The sequence below is a fragment of the Oncorhynchus masou genome, unplaced genomic scaffold, assembly GCF_036934945.1.
Source record: "Oncorhynchus masou masou isolate Uvic2021 unplaced genomic scaffold, UVic_Omas_1.1 unplaced_scaffold_3455, whole genome shotgun sequence".
Lineage (NCBI taxonomy): Eukaryota > Metazoa > Chordata > Actinopteri > Salmoniformes > Salmonidae > Oncorhynchus > Oncorhynchus masou.
In genome coordinates, this window is record NW_027009864.1 from 12,373 (window position 1) to 32,500 (window position 20,128).

Sequence of the window (20,128 nt, forward strand, 5' to 3'; positions counted from 1 at the left end):
TTTGGGATGCGAGACATGTTGTAGTAAAGACTTGGTCACATGGTCTGAGACAACACTACCGGCAGACCGATAGCAATATCAGGGCGACATCATCTCTCCCATTCAGGAACGTTTGGAAGGGAACACCAGCTTACCACGTAAAGCAAAAAAAGGACTTCTTTAAGGTGTTTTTTATTTATTTAATGACGTTGCTACAACCATGAAATACAGCAACATATAGATCCGGCTGTACAGAAAACAGTTCCACGTACCAACTATACAGAGCAGGGTCATGCACAGCAGTTGGATTCTATTCAAATCAAACTTTATTAGTCACATGCGCCCCGAACACAAAAAAAAAAAAGTGTAGACCTTACAGTGAAACGCTTCCTTATGAGCCCCTAACCAATAACGTAGTTGTATATGGATAAGAATAAGCAATAAAAGTAACCCCATATTCAAGTAACCTAATTAAAGAGCAGCAGTAAACTAACAATAGTGAGACTATATATAGGGGGTAACGGTACAGAGTCAATGTGGAGGCTATATACTGGGGGTACCGGTACAGAGTCAATGTGGAGGCTATATACAGGGGGTACCGGTACAGAGTCAATGTGGAGGCTATATACAGGGGGTACCGGTACAGAGTCAATGTGGAGGCTATATACAGGGGGTACCGGTACAGAGTCAATGTGGAGGCTATATACAGGGGGTACCGGTACAGAGTCAATGTGGAGGCTATATACAGGGGGTACCGGTACAGAGTCAATGTGGAGGCTATATACATGGGGTACCGGTACAGAGTCAATGTGGAGGCTATATACAGGGGGTACCGGTACAGAGTCAATGTGGAGGCTATATACAGGGGGTACCGGTACAGAGTCAATGTGGAGGCTATATACAGGGTGTTACGGTACAGAATCAATGTGGAGGCTATATACAGGGTGTTACGGTACAGAATCAATGTGGAGGCTATATACAGGGTGTTACGGTACAGAATCAATGTGGAGGCTATATACATGGTGTTACGGCACAGAGTCAATGTGGAGGCTATATACAGGGTGTTATGGTACAGAGTCAATGTGGAGGCTATATACAGGGTGTACCGGTACAGAGTCAATGTGGAGGCTATATACAGGGTGTTACGGTACAGAGTCAATGTGGAGGCTATATACAGGGTGTTACGGTACAGAGTCAATGTGGAGGCTATATACAGGGGGTACTGGTACAGAGTCAATGTGGAGGCTATATATAGGGGGTACCGGTACAGAGTCAATGTGGAGGCTATATACAGGGGGTACCGGTACAGAGTCAATGTGGAGGCTATATACAGGGTGTTACGGTACAGAATCAATGTGGAGGCTATATACAGGGTGTTACGGTACAGAGTCAATGTGGAGGCTATATACAGGGTGTTATGGTACAGAGTCAATGTGGAGGCTATATACAGGGTGTACCGGTACAGAGTCAATGTGGAGGCTATATACAGGGTGTTACGGTACAGAGTCAATGTGGAGGCTATATACATGGTGTTACGGTACAGAGTCAATGTGGAGGCTATATACAGGGTGTTACGGTACAGAGTCAATGTGGAGGCTATATACAGGGTGTACCGGGTACAGAGTCAATGTGGAGGCTATATACAGGGTGTTACGGTACAGAGTCAATGTGAGGTTATATACAGGGTGTTACGGTACAGAGTCAATGTGGAGGCTATATACAGGGGGTACTGGTACAGAGTCAATGTGGAGGCTATATATAGGGGGTACCGGCACAGAGTCAATGTGGGAGGCTATATACAGGGGTACCGGTACAGAGTCAATGTGGAGGCTATATACAGGGTGTTACGGTACAGAATCAATGTGGAGGCTATATACTAGGTGTTACGGTACAGAGTCAATGTGGAGGCTATATACAGGGTGTTATGGTACAGAGTCAATGTGAAGGCTATATACAGGGGTGTACCGGTACAGAGTCAATGGGAGGCTATATACAGGGTGTTACGGTACAGAGTCAATGTGGAGGCTATATACATGGTGTTACGGTACAGAGTCAATGTGGAGGCTATATACAGGGTGTTACGGTACAGAGTCAATGTGGAGGCTATATACAGGGTGTTATGGTACCGAGTCAATGTGGAGGTTATATACAGGGTGTACCGGCACAGAGTCAATGTGGAGGCTAGTATACAGGGTGTTACGGTACAGAGTCAATGTGGAGGCTATATACAGGGTGTTACGGTACAGAGTCAATGTGGAGGCTATATACAGGGTGTTATGGTACAGAGTCAATGTGCGGGGGCACCGGTTAGTTGAGGTAATATGTACATAGAGTTATTAAAGTGACAATGCACAGATGATAACAACAGAGAGTAGCAGGTGTAAAAGGGGGGGCAGCAATACAAATAGTCTGGGGAGCCATTTGATTAGCTGGAGACTTATGGCTCTGCTTGCCATGCAGTAGCAGAGAGAACAGTCTTGACTAGGGTGGCTGGAGTCTTTATAGGTCCTGGATGGCAGGAAGCGGTGATGTACTGAGCCGTACCCACTACCCTCTGTAGTGCCTTGTGGTCGGAGGCCGAGCAGTTGCCATATCAGGTAGTGATGCAACTAGTCAGGATGCTCTCGATGGTGCAGCTGTAAAACCATTTGAGGATCTGAGGACCCATGCCAAATCTTTTGTCTCCTGAGGGGGAATACGTTTTGTGGTGTCCTCTTCACGACTGTCTTGGTATGTTTGGACCATGTTAGTTTGTTGTTGATGTGGACACCAAGGAACTTGAAGCTCTCGACCTGCTCCACTGCAGCCCCGGCGATGAGAATGGGGGCGTGGTCGGTCCTCTTTTTCCTGTGGTCCACAATCATCTCCTTTGTCTTGATCACGTTGAGGGAGAGGTTGTTGTCCTGGCACCTCCCGGCCAGGTCTCTGACCTCCTCCCTATAGGCTGTCTCGTCGTTGAGGGAGAGGTTGTTGACCTGGCACCTCCCGACCAGGTCTCTCACCTCCTCCCTATAGGCTGTCTCGTCGTTGAGGGAGAGGTTGTTGTCCTGGCACCACACGGCCAGGTCTCTGACTTCCTCCCTACAGGCTGTCTCATCGTTGTCGGTGATCAGGCCTACGGTTCTGGTCTGGGTTGTTTTATGGGACGCTGCATATTTCTGACCGGTCTCATCATATCAAAGCTTTTAATCATTTAAAAAAATTGGAGTCGTCAGCTGGTGAGCATAGCCTGGTCCCAGATCAGTTTGTTCTCTTGATAACTCCAATGCTGTCATTGTCAAGCTAAATGAGTGACAAGGAGTTGGCATGACAGCACAGACAGACTGGCACTCAGGCTAGAACTCAGGCTAGCGTGATCATAGTTCCCTTCAACAACGATGACAAAACTCAATACAAAGGAAAATAAGATACGATTTGTTGGCAAATCAATGATTCCTGAAACACAAGAGGCATAAAATATATAAAATATGAACATAATGTCACCACCACCTAGCACCCCATATAAACCCATATCAAGCAGCCAAGGCCGTAATAACCCCATATCAAGCAGCCAAGGCCGTAATAACCCCATATCAAGCAGCCAAGGCCGTAATAACCCCATATCAAGCAGCCAAGGCCGTAATAACCCCATATCAAGCAGCCAAGGCCGTAATAACCCCATATCAAGCAGCCAAGGCCGTAATAACCCCATATCAAGCAGCCAAGGCCGTAATAACCCCATATCAAGCAGCCAAGGCCGTAATAACCCCATATCAAGCAGCCAAGGCCGTAATAACCCCATATCAAGCAGCCAAGGCCGTAATAACCCCATATCAAGTAGCCAAGGCCGTAATAACCCCATATCAAGCAGCCAAGGCCGTAATAACCCCACATCAAGCAGCCAAGGCCGTAATAACCCCATATCAAGCAGCCAAGGCCGTAATAACCCCATATCAAGCAGCCAAGGCCGTAATAACCCCATATCAAGCAGCCAAGGCCGTAATAACCCCATATCAAGTAGCCAAGGCCGTAATAACCCCATATCAAGCAGCCAAGGCCGTAATAACCCCACATCAAGCAGCCAAGGCCGTAATATGGCCCTACCCAACATGTCAGTAGTAAGTAATGTCAGTAGCTATTAAAATGTCTATGACATCTTTTTGTCAACGTAATACAGTATTTCAAACAAGGAACACACATTACAGATCAATAGACATTTGCTTCAGTCCAAAGGAGGAAGAGAGTCCAGTATTGGTGGTCTGCAGTTCACAACCAACTAGCCAATGGTAAGCCACCAGCCAATGGTAAGCCAATGGTAAGCCACCAGCCAATGGTAAGCCACCAGCCAATGGTAAGCCACCAGCCAATGGTAAGCCACCAGCCAATGGTAAGCCAATGGTAAGCCACCAGCTCAGACTCACACCCTTAGTAGTAGTCTTTAAAGTTGCTACTTTGGTGTGGGGTTTTCAGGTGTAGTGTACTTCGGAAAGGTGCACTCAGGGTCGTATAGTGCACGCCGTAGCAAAATGTACAAAAACAGGATCGACGGTCCAGATCGATAGACCCTCCCCGTTTCAGTCCATTTTCTTCCGTGTGGTTTCAGTGTACTCCAATGTAGTCCCATATGTAGTGTAGCAGTATGTCAGTACACCTGGATGACCTCATCCCACTCCCTGACAGGCCACACCCCATATGTAGTGTAGCAGTATGTCAGTACACCTGGATGACCTCATCCCACTCCCTGACAGGCCACACCCCGTTGTCCTGCACGTTGGGCGGAGAGCTCTTCCAGTCCCAGGTCTTTACAGGCGTGTTCCAGGTCGGCCCATAGTTCGCTGATACATAGTCTAGCGTCTCACAGGGGACACGCACCTTCAGGTCCATCAGCTCAGTCCAGCAGAGAGTCAACTTGGGGAACACATACCTAGCAGAATGGGTAGGAGTCTCTCGTTAGTAAGTCTGGAATGGTATCAAAAACATATTTAAAATATACACTAATTATATATATATAAATAAATAAATAAATAAATAAATAAATAAATAATACACACATGTATGAGGAAACCCCTTCAAATTAGTGGACTCGGCTATTTTCGACCACAACCGTTGCTGACTGGTGTATAAAATCAAGCACACAGCCATGCAATCTCCATAGACAAACATTGGCCGTACCGAAGAACTCAGTGACACAGTCTTAGACACAGTCTTTTCAAAGTGGCTTAGGATGCCACCTTTCCAACAAGTCAGTTGGTCAGATTTCTGCCCTGCTTTAGCTGCCCCGGTCAACTGTCAGTGCTGTTATTGTGAAGTGGAAACGTCTAGGAGCAACAACGGCTGTGCCGCGAAGTAGTAGGCCACACAAGCTCACAGAACGAGACCGCTGAAGTGGGTAAAAATCTTCTGCCCTCAGTCCTGTGTGGCTCAGTCGGTAGAGCATGGCGCTTGCAACACCAAGCGTCGTGGGTTCGATTCCCGCTGGGGCCACCCATATGTAAAAGTAGTGGCCCCAGCCGACTTGTAAGTCGCTTTGGACAAAAGCGTCTGCTAAATGGGATACTTCTTCTACTTCTTGCAACACTCTCGAGTTCCGAACTGCCTCGAAGCAACGTCAGCACAAGAACTGTTCATCTGGAGTGGTGTAAAGCTTGCTGCATTGGACTCTGGAGCAGTGGAAACTCCTTCTCTGGAGTGATGATTCAAGCTTCACCATCTGACAGTCCGACGGACAAATTTGGGTTTGGCGGATGCCAGGAGAACGCTACCTGCCCGAATGAATAGTGCCAACTAGTTTGGTGGAGGAGGAATAATGGTCTGGGGCTGTTTTTCATGGTTCAGGCCCCTTAGTTCCTGTGAAGGGAAATCTTAACACTACTGCATACAATGACATTCTAGATTCTTTCCTGTTACAGCATACAGAAAAGGTCCATAAAGAAATGGTTTGTCGAGATCGGTGTGGAAGAACTTGACTGGCTTGCACAGAGCCCTGACCTCAACCGCATCGAACACCTTTAGGATGAATTGAAACGCTGACGGCGAGCCAGGACTAATCGCCCAAGATAGTGCCTGACCTCACTAATGCAAGTCCACGCAGCATTGTTCCAACATCTAGTGGAAAGCCTTCCTAGAAGACAAGAGGCTATTATAGCAGTAAAGGGGGGACCAACTCCATGTTAAATGGCCATGATTTTGGAATGAGATGTTGGACAAGCATATACAGTGGGGTAAAAAAGTATTTCGTCAGCCACCAATTGTGCAAGTTCTCCCACTTAAAAAGATGAGAGAGGCCTGTGATTTTCATCATAGGTACACTTCAACTATGACAGACAAAATGAGAAAAAAAAATTCCAGAAAATCACATTGTAGGATTTTTAATGAATTTATTTGCAAATTATGGTGGAAAATAAGTATTTGTTTATCTCAATACTTTGTTATATACCCTTTGTTGGCAATGACAGAGGTCAAACGTTTTCTGTAAGTCTTCACAAGGTTTTCACACACTGTTGCTGGTATTTTGGCCCATTCCTCCATCTCCTCTAGAGCAGTGATGTTTTGGGGCTGTTGCTGGGCAACACGGACTTTCAACTCCCTCCAAAGATTTTCTATGGGGTTGAGATCTGGAGACTAGCTAGGCCACTCCAGGACCTTGAAATGCTTCTTACGAAGCCACTCCTTCGTTGCCCGGGTGGTGTTTGGGATCATTGTCATGCTGAAAGACCCAGCCACGTTTCATCATCAATGCCCTTGCTGATGGAAGGAGGATTTCACTCAAAATCTCACGATACATGGGCCCATTCATTATTTCCTTTACACGGATCAGTCGTCCTGGTCCCTTTGCAGAAAAACAGCCCCAAAGCAGCCCCAAACTTCAGACGGGCCTGGACATGTACAGGCTTAAGCAGGGGGACACGACTGGCACTGCAGGATTTTTCTCATTTTGTCTGTCATAGTTGAAGTGTACCTATGATGAAAATTACAGGCCTCTCTCATCTTTTTAAGTGGGAGAACTTGCACAATTGGTGGCTGACGAAATACTTTTTTGCCCCACGGTATATATCTATTATTTTTTAAAGCCCGACGTTCAATAAACTGAAGACTTCTTAGCAGTCGTTTGTTATTGTCTATCACTAAGCAACAGTGACTCAGCTCTATAACATACAGTAGAGGAAAACAGAGACTTACTTGAATTTCTTCCCACTCTTAGCTTGGGTTCCTCCGTTCCACACAACATCAGTTTCCTCATAGAAGAAGAAAATGTCCAGTTTAACATCCAGGCCCTGGAAGGACAGTTCCAGGCTATCCTCCACCTACACAGAGACACATACCATTAACCCTGGAAGGACGGTACCAGGCTATCCTCTACAGAGACACATAACAACATTAACCCTGGAAGGACGGTACCAGGCTATCCTCCACCTACACAGAGACACATAACAACATTAACCCTGGAAGGACGGTACCAGGCTATCCTCTACAGAGACACATAACAACATTAACCCTGGAAGGACGGTACCAGGCTATCCTCTACAGAGACACACAACAACATTAACCCTGGAAGGACGGTACCAGGCTATCCTCCACAGAGACACATAACAACATTAACCCTGGAAGGACGGTACCAGGCTATCCTCTACAGAGACACATAACAACATTAACCCTGGAAGGACGGTACCAGGCTATCCTCCACAGAGACACATAACAACATTAACCCTGGAAGGACGGTACCAGGCTATCCTCCACCTACACAGAGACACATAACAACATTAACCCTGGAAGGACGGTACCAGGCTATCCTCTACAGAGACACATAACAACATTAACCCTGGAAGGACGGTACCAGGCTATCCTCCACCTACACAGAGACACATAACAACATTAACCCTGGAAGGACGGTACCAGGCTATCCTCCACCTACACAGAGACACATAACAACATTAACCCTGGAAGGACGGTACCAGGCTATCCTCTACAGAGACACATAACAACATTAACCCTGGAAGGAGGGTACCAGGCTATCCTCCACAGAGACACATAACAACATTAACCCTGGAAGGACGGTACCAGGCTATCCTCCACCTACACAGAGACACACAACAACATTAACCCTGGAAGGACGGTACCAGGCTATCCTCCACAGAGACACATAACAACATTAACCCTGGAAGGACGGTACCAGGCTATCCTCTACAGAGACACATAACAACATTAACCCTGGAAGGACGGTACCAGGCTATCCTCCACAGAGACACATAACAACATTAACCCTGGAAGGACGGTACCAGGCTATCCTCCACCTACACAGAGACACATAACAACATTAACCTTGGAAGGACGGTACCAGGCTATCCTCTACAGAGACACATAACAACATTAACCCTGGAAGGACGGTACCAGGCTATCCTCCACCTACACAGAGACACTTAACAACATTAACCCTGGAAGGACGGTACCAGGCTATCCTACACCTACACAGAGACACATAACAACATTAACCCTGGAAGGAGGGTACCAGGCTATCCTCCACAGAGACACATAACAACATTAACCCTGGAAGGACGGTACCAGGCTATCCTCCACCTACACAGAGACACATAACAACATTAACCCTGGAAGGACGGTACCAGGCTATCCTCTACAGAGACACATAACAACATTAACCCTGGAAGGACGGTACCAGGCTATCCTCTACAGAGACACATAACAACATTAACCCTGGAAGGAGGGTACCAGGCTATCCTCCACCTACACAGAGACACATAACAACATTAACCCTGGAAGGAGGGTACCAGGCTATCCTCCACAGAGACACATAACAACATTAACCCTGGAAGGACGGTACCAGGCTATCCTCCACAGAGACACATAACAACATTAACCCTGGAAGGACGGTACCAGGCTATCCTCCACCTCTACAGAGACACATAACAACATTAACCCTGGAAGGAGGGTACCAGGCTATCCTCCACAGAGACACATAACAACATTAACCCTGGAAGGACGGTACCAGGCTATCCTCTACAGAGACACATAACAACATTAACCCTGGAAGGACGGTACCAGGCTATCCTCTACAGAGACACATAACAACATTAACCCTGGAAGGACGGTACCAGGCTATCCTCCACCTACACAGAGACACATAACAACATTAACCCTGGAAGGACGGTACCAGGCTATCCCCCAGAGAGACACATAACAACATTAACCCTGGAAGGAGGGTACCAGGCTATCCTCTACAGAGACACATAACAACATTAACCCTGGAAGGAGGGTACCAGGCTATCCTACACAGAGACACATAACAACATTAACCCTGGAAGGACGGTACCAGGCTATCCTCTACAGAGACACATAACATTAACCCTGGAAGGACGGTACCAGGCTATCCTCCACAGAGACACATAACAACATTAACCCTGGAAGGAGGGTACCAGGCTATCCTCTACAGAGACACATAACAACATTAACCCTGGAAGGACGGTACCAGGCTATCCTCTACAGAGACACATAACAACATTAACCCTGGAAGGAGGGTACCAGGCTATCCTCTACAGAGACACATAACAACATTAACCCTGGAAGGAGGGTACCAGGCTATCCTCTACAGAGACACATAACAACATTAACCCTGGAAGGACGGTACCAGGCTATCCTCCACAGAGACACATAACAACATTAACCCTGGAAGGACGGTACCAGGCTATCCTCTACAGAGACACATAACAACATTAACCCTGGAAGGACGGTACCAGGCTATCCTCTACAGAGACACATAACAACATTAACCCTGGAAGGACGGTACCAGGCTATCCTCCACAGAGACACATAACAACATTAACCCTGGAAGGACGGTACCAGGCTATCCTCCACAGAGACACATAACAACATTAACCCTGGAAGGACGGTACCAGGCTATCCTCCACAGAGACACATAACAACATTAACCCTGGAAGGACGGTACCAGGCTATCCTCTACAGAGACACATAACAACATTAACCCTGGAAGGAGGGTACCAGGCTATCCTCTACAGAGACACATAACAACATTAACCCTGGAAGGACGGTACCAGGCTATCCTCCACAGAGACACATAACAACATTAACCCTGGAAGGACGGTACCAGGCTATCCTCCACAGAGACACATAACAACATTAACCCTGGAAGGACGGTACCAGGCTATCCTCTACAGAGACACATAACAACATTAACCCTGGAAGGAGGGTACCAGGCTATCCTCTACAGAGACACATAACAACATTAACCCTGGAAGGACGGTACCAGGCTATCCTCCACAGAGACACATAACAACATTAACCCTGGAAGGACGGTACCAGGCTATCCTCCACAGAGACACATAACAACATTAACCCTGGAAGGACGGTACCAGGCTATCCTCTACAGAGACATAACAACATTAACCCTGGAAGGACGGTACCAGGCTATCCTCCACCTACACAGAGACACATAACAACATTAACCCTGGAAGGACGGTACCAGGCTATCCTCTACAGAGACACATAACAACATTAACACTGGAAGGAGGGTACCAGGCTATCCTCCACAGAGACACATAACAACATTAACCCTGGAAGGACGGTACCAGGCTATCCTCCACCTACACAGAGACACATAACAACATTAACCCTGGAAGGACGGCACCAGGCTATCCTCCACAGAGACACATAACAACATTAACCCTGGAAGGACGGTACCAGGCTATCCTCTACAGAGACACATAACAACATTAACCCTGGAAGGACGGTACCAGGCTATCCTCCACCTACACAGAGACACATAACAACATTAACCCTGGAAGGACGGTACCAGGCTATCCTCCACAGAGACACATAACAACATTAACCCTGGAAGGACGGTACCAGGCTATCCTCCACAGAGACACATAACAACATTAACCCTGGAAGGACGGTACCAGGCTATCCTCTACAGAGACACATAACAACATTAACCCTGGAAGGAGGGTACCAGGCTATCCTCTACAGAGACACATAACAACATTAACCCTGGAAGGACGGTACCAGGCTATCCTCTACAGAGACACATAACAACATTAACCCTGGAAGGACGGTACCAGGCTATCCTCCACAGAGACACATAACAACATTAACCCTGGAAGGACGGTACCAGGCTATCCTCCACAGAGACACATAACAACATTAACCCTGGAAGGACGGTACCAGGCTATCCTCCACAGAGACACATAACAACATTAACCCTGGAAGGACGGTACCAGGCTATCCTCCACAGAGACACATAACAACATTAACCCTGGAAGGACGGTACCAGGCTATCCTCTACAGAGACACATAACAACATTAACCCTGGAAGGACGGTACCAGGCTATCCTCTACAGAGAGACACATAACAACATTAACCCTGGAAGGACGGTACCAGGCTATCCTCCACAGAGACACATAACAACATTAACCCTGGAAGGACGGTACCAGGCTATCCTCCACAGAGACACATAACAACATTAACCCTGGAAGGACGGTACCAGGCTATCCTCTACAGAGACACATAACAACATTAACCCTGGAAGGACGGTACCAGGCTATCCTCTACAGAGACACATAACAACATTAACCCTGGAAGGACGGTACCAGGCTATCCTCCACAGAGACACATAACAACATTAACCCTGGAAGGACGGTACCAGGCTATCCTCCACAGAGACACATAACAACATTAACCCTGGAAGGACGGTACCAGGCTATCCTCCACAGAGACACATAACAACATTAACCCTGGAAGGACGGTACCAGGCTATCCTCCACAGAGACACATAACAACATTAACCCTGGAAGGACGGTACCAGGCTATCCTCTACAGAGACACATAACAACATTAACCCTGGAAGGACGGTACCAGGCTATCCTCCACAGAGACACATAACAACATTAACCCTGGAAGGACGGTACCAGGCTATCCCTCCACAGAGACACATAACAACATTAACCCTGGAAGGACGGTACCAGGCTATCCTCCACAGAGACACATAACAACATTAACCCTGGAAGGACGGTACCAGGCTATCCTCTACAGAGACACATAACAACATTAACCCTGGAAGGAGGGTACCAGGCTATCCTCTACAGAGACACATAACAACATTAACCCTGGAAGGACGGTACCAGGCTATCCTCTACAGAGACACATAACAACATTAACCCTGGAAGGACGGTATCAGGCTATCCTCTACAGAGACACATAACAACATTAACCCTGGAAGGACGGTACCAGGCTATCCTCTACAGAGACACATAACAACATTAACCCTGGAAGGACGGTACCAGGCTATCCTCCACCTACACAGAGACACATAACAACATTAACCCTGGAAGAACGGTACCAGGCTATCCTCTACAGAGACACATAACAACATTAACCCTGGAAGGACGGTACCAGGCTATCCTCCACCTACACAGAGACACATAACAACATTAACCCTGGAAGAACGGTACCAGGCTATCCTACACAGAGACAGACAACACATTGACTGGGAATATGCCTGAAATGGCACCCTACTCACTATTTAGTTCACTACTTGTGACCAGGACTCAGGTCAAAAGTAGTGCACTGTAGAATAGGGTGCCATTTGAAACATACATAATGAATCAACATGATGTTTCTAATAGTATACTTTATGATCTGAAACATACTGTACCTTTCCAAACTTGTGTTTCAACGGAAGACCAGCCTTTTGAAAAGCATGAGAGATATCATGTCTGTAGTCTTTAATCCAGATGCCCAGATCCACATCTTTACTGTAGGGAATGATGCCACACTGCCGAAACCAACCTGTGGAGAGATGAGTAGAGACGAAGGCCATGTTAACCTGTAGGGAGTGATACTATAGGGAGTGATACTATAGGGAGTGATACTATAGGGAGTAGAGACGAAGGCCATGTTAACCTGTAGGGAGTGATACTATAGGGAGTGATACTATAGGGAGTGATACTATAGGGAGTGATACTATAGGGAGTGACACTATAGGGAGTGACACTATAGGGAGTGACACTATAGGGAGTGATACTCTAGGGAGTGACACTATAGGGAGTAGAGACGAAGGCCATGTTAACCTGTAGGGAGTGATACTATAGGGAGTGATACTGACAGTGTTGTTATGTAGGGTTAGGGTTGTGTAGGGTTGTTGTTATGTAGAGTTAGGGTTATGTAGGGTTAGGGTTATGTAGAGTTAGGGTTATGTAGGGTTGTTGTTATGTAGAGTTAGGGTTATGTAGAGTTAGGGTTATGTAGAGTTAGGGTTATGTAGGGTTATGTAGAGTTAGGGTTATGTAGGGTTATGTAGAGTTAGGGTTATGTAGGGTTATGTAGAGTTAGGGTTATGTAGGGTTGTTGTTATGTAGGGTTAGGGTTATGTAGAGTTAGGGTGATGTAGAGTTAGGGTGATGTAGAGTTAGGGTGATGTAGAGTTAGGGTGATGTAGAGTTAGGGTGATGTAGAGTTAGGGTGATGTAGAGTTAGGGTGATGTAGGGTTGTTATGTAGAGTTAGGGTTATGTAGGGTTGTTGTTATGTAGGGTTGTTGTTATGTAGGGTTAGAGTTATGTAGGGTTAGGGTTATGTAGAGTCAGGGTTATGTAGAGTCAGGGTTATGTAGAGTCAGGGTTATGTAGAGTCAGGGTTATGTAGAGTCAGGGTTATGTAGAGTCAGGGTTATGTAGAGTCAGGGTTATGTAGAGTCAGGGTTATGTAGAGTCAGGGTTATGTAGAGTCAGGGTTATGTAGGGTTGTTATGTAGAGTTAGGGTTATGTAGGGTTGTTGTTGTTATGTAGGGTTGTTGTTATGTAGAGTCAGGGTTATGTAGAGTCTTACCCAGGCAGGTACCACTACTTAGCCAGAAGGGGACTCGGAATTCACCAATTTGTAAGTCGCTCTGGATAAGAGCGTCTGCTAAATGACTTAAATGTAATGTAAATGTTATGTAGAGTTGTTGTTATGTAGGGTTAGGGTTATATAGAGTTAGGGTTATGTAGGGTTGTTGTTATGTAGAGTTAGGGTTATGTAGAGTTAGGGTTATGTAGAGTTAGGGTTATGTAGAGTTAGGGTTATGTAGAGTTAGGGTTATGTAGAGTTAGGGTTATGTAGAGTTAGGGTTATGTAGGGTTAGGGTTATGTAGGGTTAGGGTTATGTAGGGTTGTTGTTGTTATGTAGAGTTAGGGTTATGTAGGGTTGTTGTTGTTGTTATGTAGAGGTGGGGTTATGTAGGGTTGTTGTTATGTAGGGTTAGAGTTATGTAGGGTTGTTGTTGTTGTTGTTATGTAGGGTTGTTGTTGTTGTTGTTATGTAGGGTTGTTGTTGTTGTTGTTATGTAGGGTTGTTGTTGTTGTTGTTATGTAGGGTTGTTGTTGTTGTTGTTATGTAGGGTTGTTGTTGTTGTTGTTATGTAGGGTTGTTGTTGTTATGTAGGGTTGTTGTTGTTGTTGTTATGTAGGGTTGTTGTTGTTGTTGTTATGTAGGGTTGTTGTTGTTGTTGTTATGTAGGGTTGTTGTTGTTGTTGTTATGTAGGGTTGTTGTTGTTGTTGTTATGTAGGGTTGTTGTTATGTAGGGTTGTTGTTATGTAGGGTTGTTGTTATGTAGGGTTGTTGTTATGTAGGGTTAGGGTTATGTAGGGTTAGGGTTATGTAGGGTTAGGGTTATGTAGGGTTGTTGTTATGTAGGGTTAGAGTTATGTAGGGTTGTTGTTATGTAGGGTTAGGGTTATGTAGGGTTGTTGTTATGTAGAGTTAGGGTTATGTAGGGTTATGTAGGGTTGTTGTTATGTAGAGTCAGGGTTATGTAGAGTCTTACCCAGGCAGGTACCACTACTTAGCCAGAAGGGGACTCGGAGCTCAGTGAGGATCCTGGCAGCTAGGTGGAGCAGAGCCTTCGCCTTCATCCTGAAGTTCATTGCCTCAGGAGACGTGTCATCAGGGTACAGCTGATCCAACAGGGAACAACACTGGTTAGATGTCGTGGACTAAACCAAAGGCTGGAATCTTAATGTCTGACTTGAGATACAGCTGATTCAACGGCAGGGAACAACACTCCGCAGCTCGTGGACGAATATAATGTAATGTACAGGGCCTTCAGAAAGTATTCAGACCCCTTGACTTTCTCCACATTTTATTACGTTACGGCCTTATTCCAAAATGGAATCAATATTACACACACAATACCCCATAATGACAAAGCAAAAACGGGTTTTTAGAAATGTTTGCTAATGTATTAAAAGTAAAAAACAGAAATTACATATTTACCTAAGGACCCTTTGCTATGAGACTCGAAATTGAGGTGTATCCTGTTTCCATTGATCATCCTTGAGATGTTTCTACAACTTGATTGGAGTCCACCTGTGGTAAATTAAATTGATTGGACATGATTTGGAAAAGCACACACCTGACTATATAAGGTCCCACAGTTGACAGAGCATGTCAGAGCAAAAACCAGGCCATGAGGTCGAAGGAATTGTCCGTAGAGCTCCGAGAAAGGATTGAGTCGAGGTACCGATCTGGGGAAGGGTACCAAAAAATGTTTGCAGCATTGAAGGTCCCCAAGAACTGAAGTTGGTAACCGCCAAGACTCTTCCTAGAGCTGTCCGTCCGGCCAAACTGAGCCGTCGGGGGAGAAGGGTCTTGGTCAGGGAGGTGACCAGAAACCCGATGGTCACTCTGACAGAGCTCCAGAGTTCCTCTGTGGAGATGAGAGCCTTCCAGAAGGACAACCATCTCTGCAGCACCCCACTAATCAGGCCTTAATGGTAGAGTGACCAGACAGAAGCCACTCCTCAGTAAAAGGCACATGACAGCCCGCTTGGAATTTGCCAAAAGGAACCTAAAGGACTCAGACCATGAGAAACAAGATTCTCTGGTCTAATGAAACCAAGATTGAACTCTTTGGCCTGAATGCCAAGTGTCACGTCTGGAGGAAACCTGGCACCATCCCTACGGTGAAGAATGGTGGTAGCAGCATCATGCTGTGGGGATGTTTTTCAGTAGCAGGGAATGGGAGATTAGTCAGGATCGAGGCAAAGATGAATGGAGCAAAGTACAGAGAGATCCTTGATGAAAACCTGCTCCAGAGAACTCAGGACCTCAGACTGGAGCGAAGGTTCACCTTCCAACAGGACAAGGACCCTAAGCACACAGACAAGATAACGCAGGAGTGGCTTTGGAACAAGTCTCTGAATGTCCTAGAGTGGCCCAGCCAGAGCCCGGATTTGAACCTGATCGAACATCTCTGGAGACCTGAAAATAGCTGTGCAGTGATGCTCCCCATCCAATCTGACAGAGCTTGAGAGGATCTTCAGAGAAGAATGGGAGAAACTCCCCAAATACAGGTGTGCCAAGCTTGTAGCGTCATACCCAAGAAGACTCAAAGCTGTAATCGCTGCCAAAGGTGCTTCAACAAAGTACTGAGTAAAGAGTCTGAATAGTTATGTAAATGTTATAGAAATTAGCACACATTTTAAAAAAAAACAACAGTTTTTGCTTTGTCATTATGGGGTATCGCGATGTCATTATGGGGTATCGCGATGTCATTATGGGGTATCGCGATGTCATTATGGGGCATTGTGATGTCATTACGGGGCATTGTGATGTCATTATGGGGTATTGTGATGTCATTATGGGGTATTGTGATGTCATCATGGGGTATTGTGATGTCATTATGGGGTATTGTGCATAGATTGATGAGGGGGGAAAAAACAATTTAATCAATTTTATAATAAGGCTGTAACGTGACAAAATGTTGTAAAATAGTGAGGCATGAAACCACAGACCTGGAAGAAGGAGCGTGCATCCCTGTATCTACACTCCAGAAAACGAGCCTGGGAATATTCAGTCAGGAATCCAGAGATGTTCCTGGGGACCCGGACATCCAGCCCGTCCAACGTGGTCAGTACCAGCTCTGGCCTGACGGGAGAGACAACACAGCTAAGTTCCTGGGGACCCGGACATCCAGCCCGTCCAACGTGGTCAGTACCAGCTCTGGCCTGACGGGAGAGACAACACAGCTAAGTTCCTGGGGACCCGGACATCCAGCCCGTCCAACGTGGTCAGTACCAGCTCTGGCCTGACGGGAGAGACAACACAGCTAAGTTCCTGGGGACCCGGACATCCAGCCCGTCCAACGTGGTCAGTACCAGCTCTGGCCTGACGGGAGAGACAACACAGCTAAGTTCCTGGGGACCCGGACATCCAGCCCGTCCAACGTGGTCAGTACCAGCTCTGGCCTGACGGGAGAGACACAACCCAGCTAAGTTTTCTTACAATCTCCAGCCTTCTGTGGTTACTGACAAATACTCAGCGTCTGAACGCAGTCTGATGCCGTTATAACGTATTGTCCGACGTTTGACCGTTTCCGATGTGGTTTCTGTTCTAAGGAATGGGAGGTTTTACAGAAGAAGCAGGTACAGAGGAAAGAAGGGCTGGGATGTATTCACTAGAAACCAAACGAGACAAAACTGGGTCGGGACTAACTTTTACTTATCCAATAAGATACTATTGTTTCCGTTGCAAAAAGTACTGTTTCAAAAGGTTTTACTACGGTGTGCTACTATGTGAATACACACTCCTGGTGTCTACCTACCTGTCATAGGCTCCAGCGTTGCGGCCATAGTCCAGCCTTCTGAAGGGGCGAACTTCCTGTCCATGTTTGGTTTGAGTCGCAGGCGCCATGCCACAGGTAGTTCCCGCTGCGCTCGTACAGGACCACCACATGGACCACGTAACCTTGGAGACGGAACAGGAAGTGGAGGGGGATCTCGTTTCCTGATAGGTCGTCCATGCTGACCAATCGAGGGTCTTTCCCTCGCACCTCCAACAGTTCAAAGCCCTTCTCTTCAGCTGCTGCCACCAAACCAGCCTGATCACAACAGACAGATACCAGGGTCGTGGTCATTAGGCACCAGATGGAAGAAAAAGGACAGAAACTTGTCCAATAGTTCATTTTCCGTTGAAAAACATCTAGCTACGGTGTGTACTAATGAATAAAACCTAGGCTTCTGCTCAAATAACCAGTGGACAAGTCAGAGAAGTCAAACACATCACTACAATGACGTTATCAACTACAATGAAAACAAAGCTCTGTAATGAAAACAAATCAAATGAGCACGTTATTAGACAAGCAATTCTACATCTAGCTCTATATCTGTACATCTACATCTAGCTCTACATCTAGCTCTACATCTAGCTCTACATCTAGCTCTACATCTAGCTCTTGTTATCTCTAGCCGAGTGTCACTTAATTCCTTACGTCGTATTTCCAAAGGTTGTTGAGCAGAGCGAAGGTGAGGACGTCTCTGTTCGTGCAGAGGAAAGTACAGTGGGGTTCTTTAACCAGGCTGTCTCTCAGCAGCATAGAGTCCTGAGAGAGGAGGCCGAGGGAGGCTGTGTCCACCAGGAACACTGGCATGTTGTACTTATGGACCAGACCCATGAACTTCTTCACCACCTGCTGTATTAGTCCACAGGGTTCCGATTCAACAACAACAACAACAACAAACCCATTTCAACCTATGGCTCAGAGGACCGGAAATTAACAGCTTACTCAAATAAACTATTCATTATTTTAACCCAACATAAATTATATTCAAAGATTAGCGGAAAGTCATTCTGTATACAAGCATTTCGTTACACGCTACACTCACAATAACATCTGCTAACCCTTTGTACGTGACCAATACAATTTGATAATACAGTTGAAGTGGGAAGTTTACATACACTTAGGTTGGAGTCATTAAAACTTGTTTTTCAACCACTCCACAAATTTCTTGTTAATTAACAAACTATAGTTTTGTCAAGTCGGTTAGGACATCTACTTTGTGCGTGACACAAGTCATTTTTCCAACAGTTGTTTACAGACAGATTATTTCACTTCTAATTCACTGTATCACAATTCCAGTGGGTCAGAAGTTTACATACACTAAGTTGACTGTGCCTTTTAACAGCTTGGAAAATTCCAGAAAATGATGTCATGGTTTTAGAAGCTTCTGATAGGCTAATTGACATCATGTGAGTCAATTGGAGGTGTACCTGTGGATGTATTTCAAGGTCTACCTTCAAACTCAGTACCTCTTTGCTTGACATCATGGGAAAATCAAAAGAAATCAGCCAAGACCTCAGAAAAAAATAGTAGTCCTCCACAAGTCTGGTTCATCCTTGGGAGCAATTTCCAAACACCTTAATGTACCATGTTCATCTGTACAAACAATAGTATGCAAGTATAAACACCATGGGACCACGTAGCCGTCATACCACTCAGGAAGGAGACACGTTCTGTCTCCTAGAGATGAACGTACTTTGGTGAGAAAGGTGCAAATCAATCCCAGAACAGCAAAGGACCTTGTGACGATTCTGGAGGAAACAGGTACAAAAGTATCTATATCCACAATAAAACAAGTCTTATATCGATATAACCTGAAAGGCAGCTCAGCAAGGAAGAAGCCACTGCTTCAAAACCGCCATAAAAAAGACAGACTACGGTTTGCAACTGCACATGGGGACAAAGACCATACTTTTTGGAGAAATGTCCTCTGGTCTGATGAAACATAAATAGAACTGTTTGGCCATAATGACCATCGTTATGTTTGGAGGAAAAAGGGGGAGGCTTGCAAGCCGAAGAACTCCATCCCAACTGTGAAGCCCGGGGGTGGCAGCATCATGTTGTAGGGGTGCTTTGCTGCAGGAGGGACTGGTGCACTTCACAAAATAGATGGCATCATGAGGAGGGAAAAATATGTGGGTATATTAAAGCAACATCTCAAGACATCAGTCAGGAAGTTAAAGCTTGGTCGCAAATGGGTCTTCCAAATGGACAATGACCCCAAGCATACTTCCACAGTTGTGGCAAAATGGCTTAAGGACAACAAAGTCAAGGAATTGGAGTGGCCATCACAAAGCCCTGACCTCAATCCTATAGAAAATGTGTGGGCAGAACTGAAAAAGCATGTGTGAACAAGGAGGCCTACAAACCTGACTCAGTTACAGCAGCTCTGTCAGGAGGAATGGGCCAAAATTCACCCAACTTATTGTGGGAAGCTTGTTGAAGGCTACCCGAAATGTTTGACCCAAGTTAAACAATTTTAAAGGCAATGCTACCAAGTACTAATTGAGTGTATGTAAACTTCTGACCCACTGGGAATGTGAT

At 45.9% G+C, this 20,128-nt stretch overlaps 1 protein-coding gene across 1 annotated transcript in view; it reads right to left on the bottom strand.

The window, feature by feature from the left end:
* Positions 1 to 1,966: 1,966 nt before the first annotated feature.
* Positions 1,967 to 20,128, bottom strand: part of LOC135534470 (ribitol-5-phosphate transferase FKTN-like) — a 19,520-nt gene continuing 1,358 nt past the window's right edge. The window contains 9 exon segments of the mRNA XM_064961453.1: positions 1,967 to 4,882; positions 7,138 to 7,262; positions 12,642 to 12,775; positions 14,792 to 14,921; positions 16,761 to 16,893; positions 17,570 to 17,618; positions 17,621 to 17,653; positions 17,656 to 17,845; positions 18,236 to 18,436. Of these exon segments, the coding sequence (XP_064817525.1) occupies positions 4,669 to 4,882; positions 7,138 to 7,262; positions 12,642 to 12,775; positions 14,792 to 14,921; positions 16,761 to 16,893; positions 17,570 to 17,618; positions 17,621 to 17,653; positions 17,656 to 17,845; positions 18,236 to 18,436 (1,209 nt within the window). The 3' untranslated portion in view covers positions 1,967 to 4,668.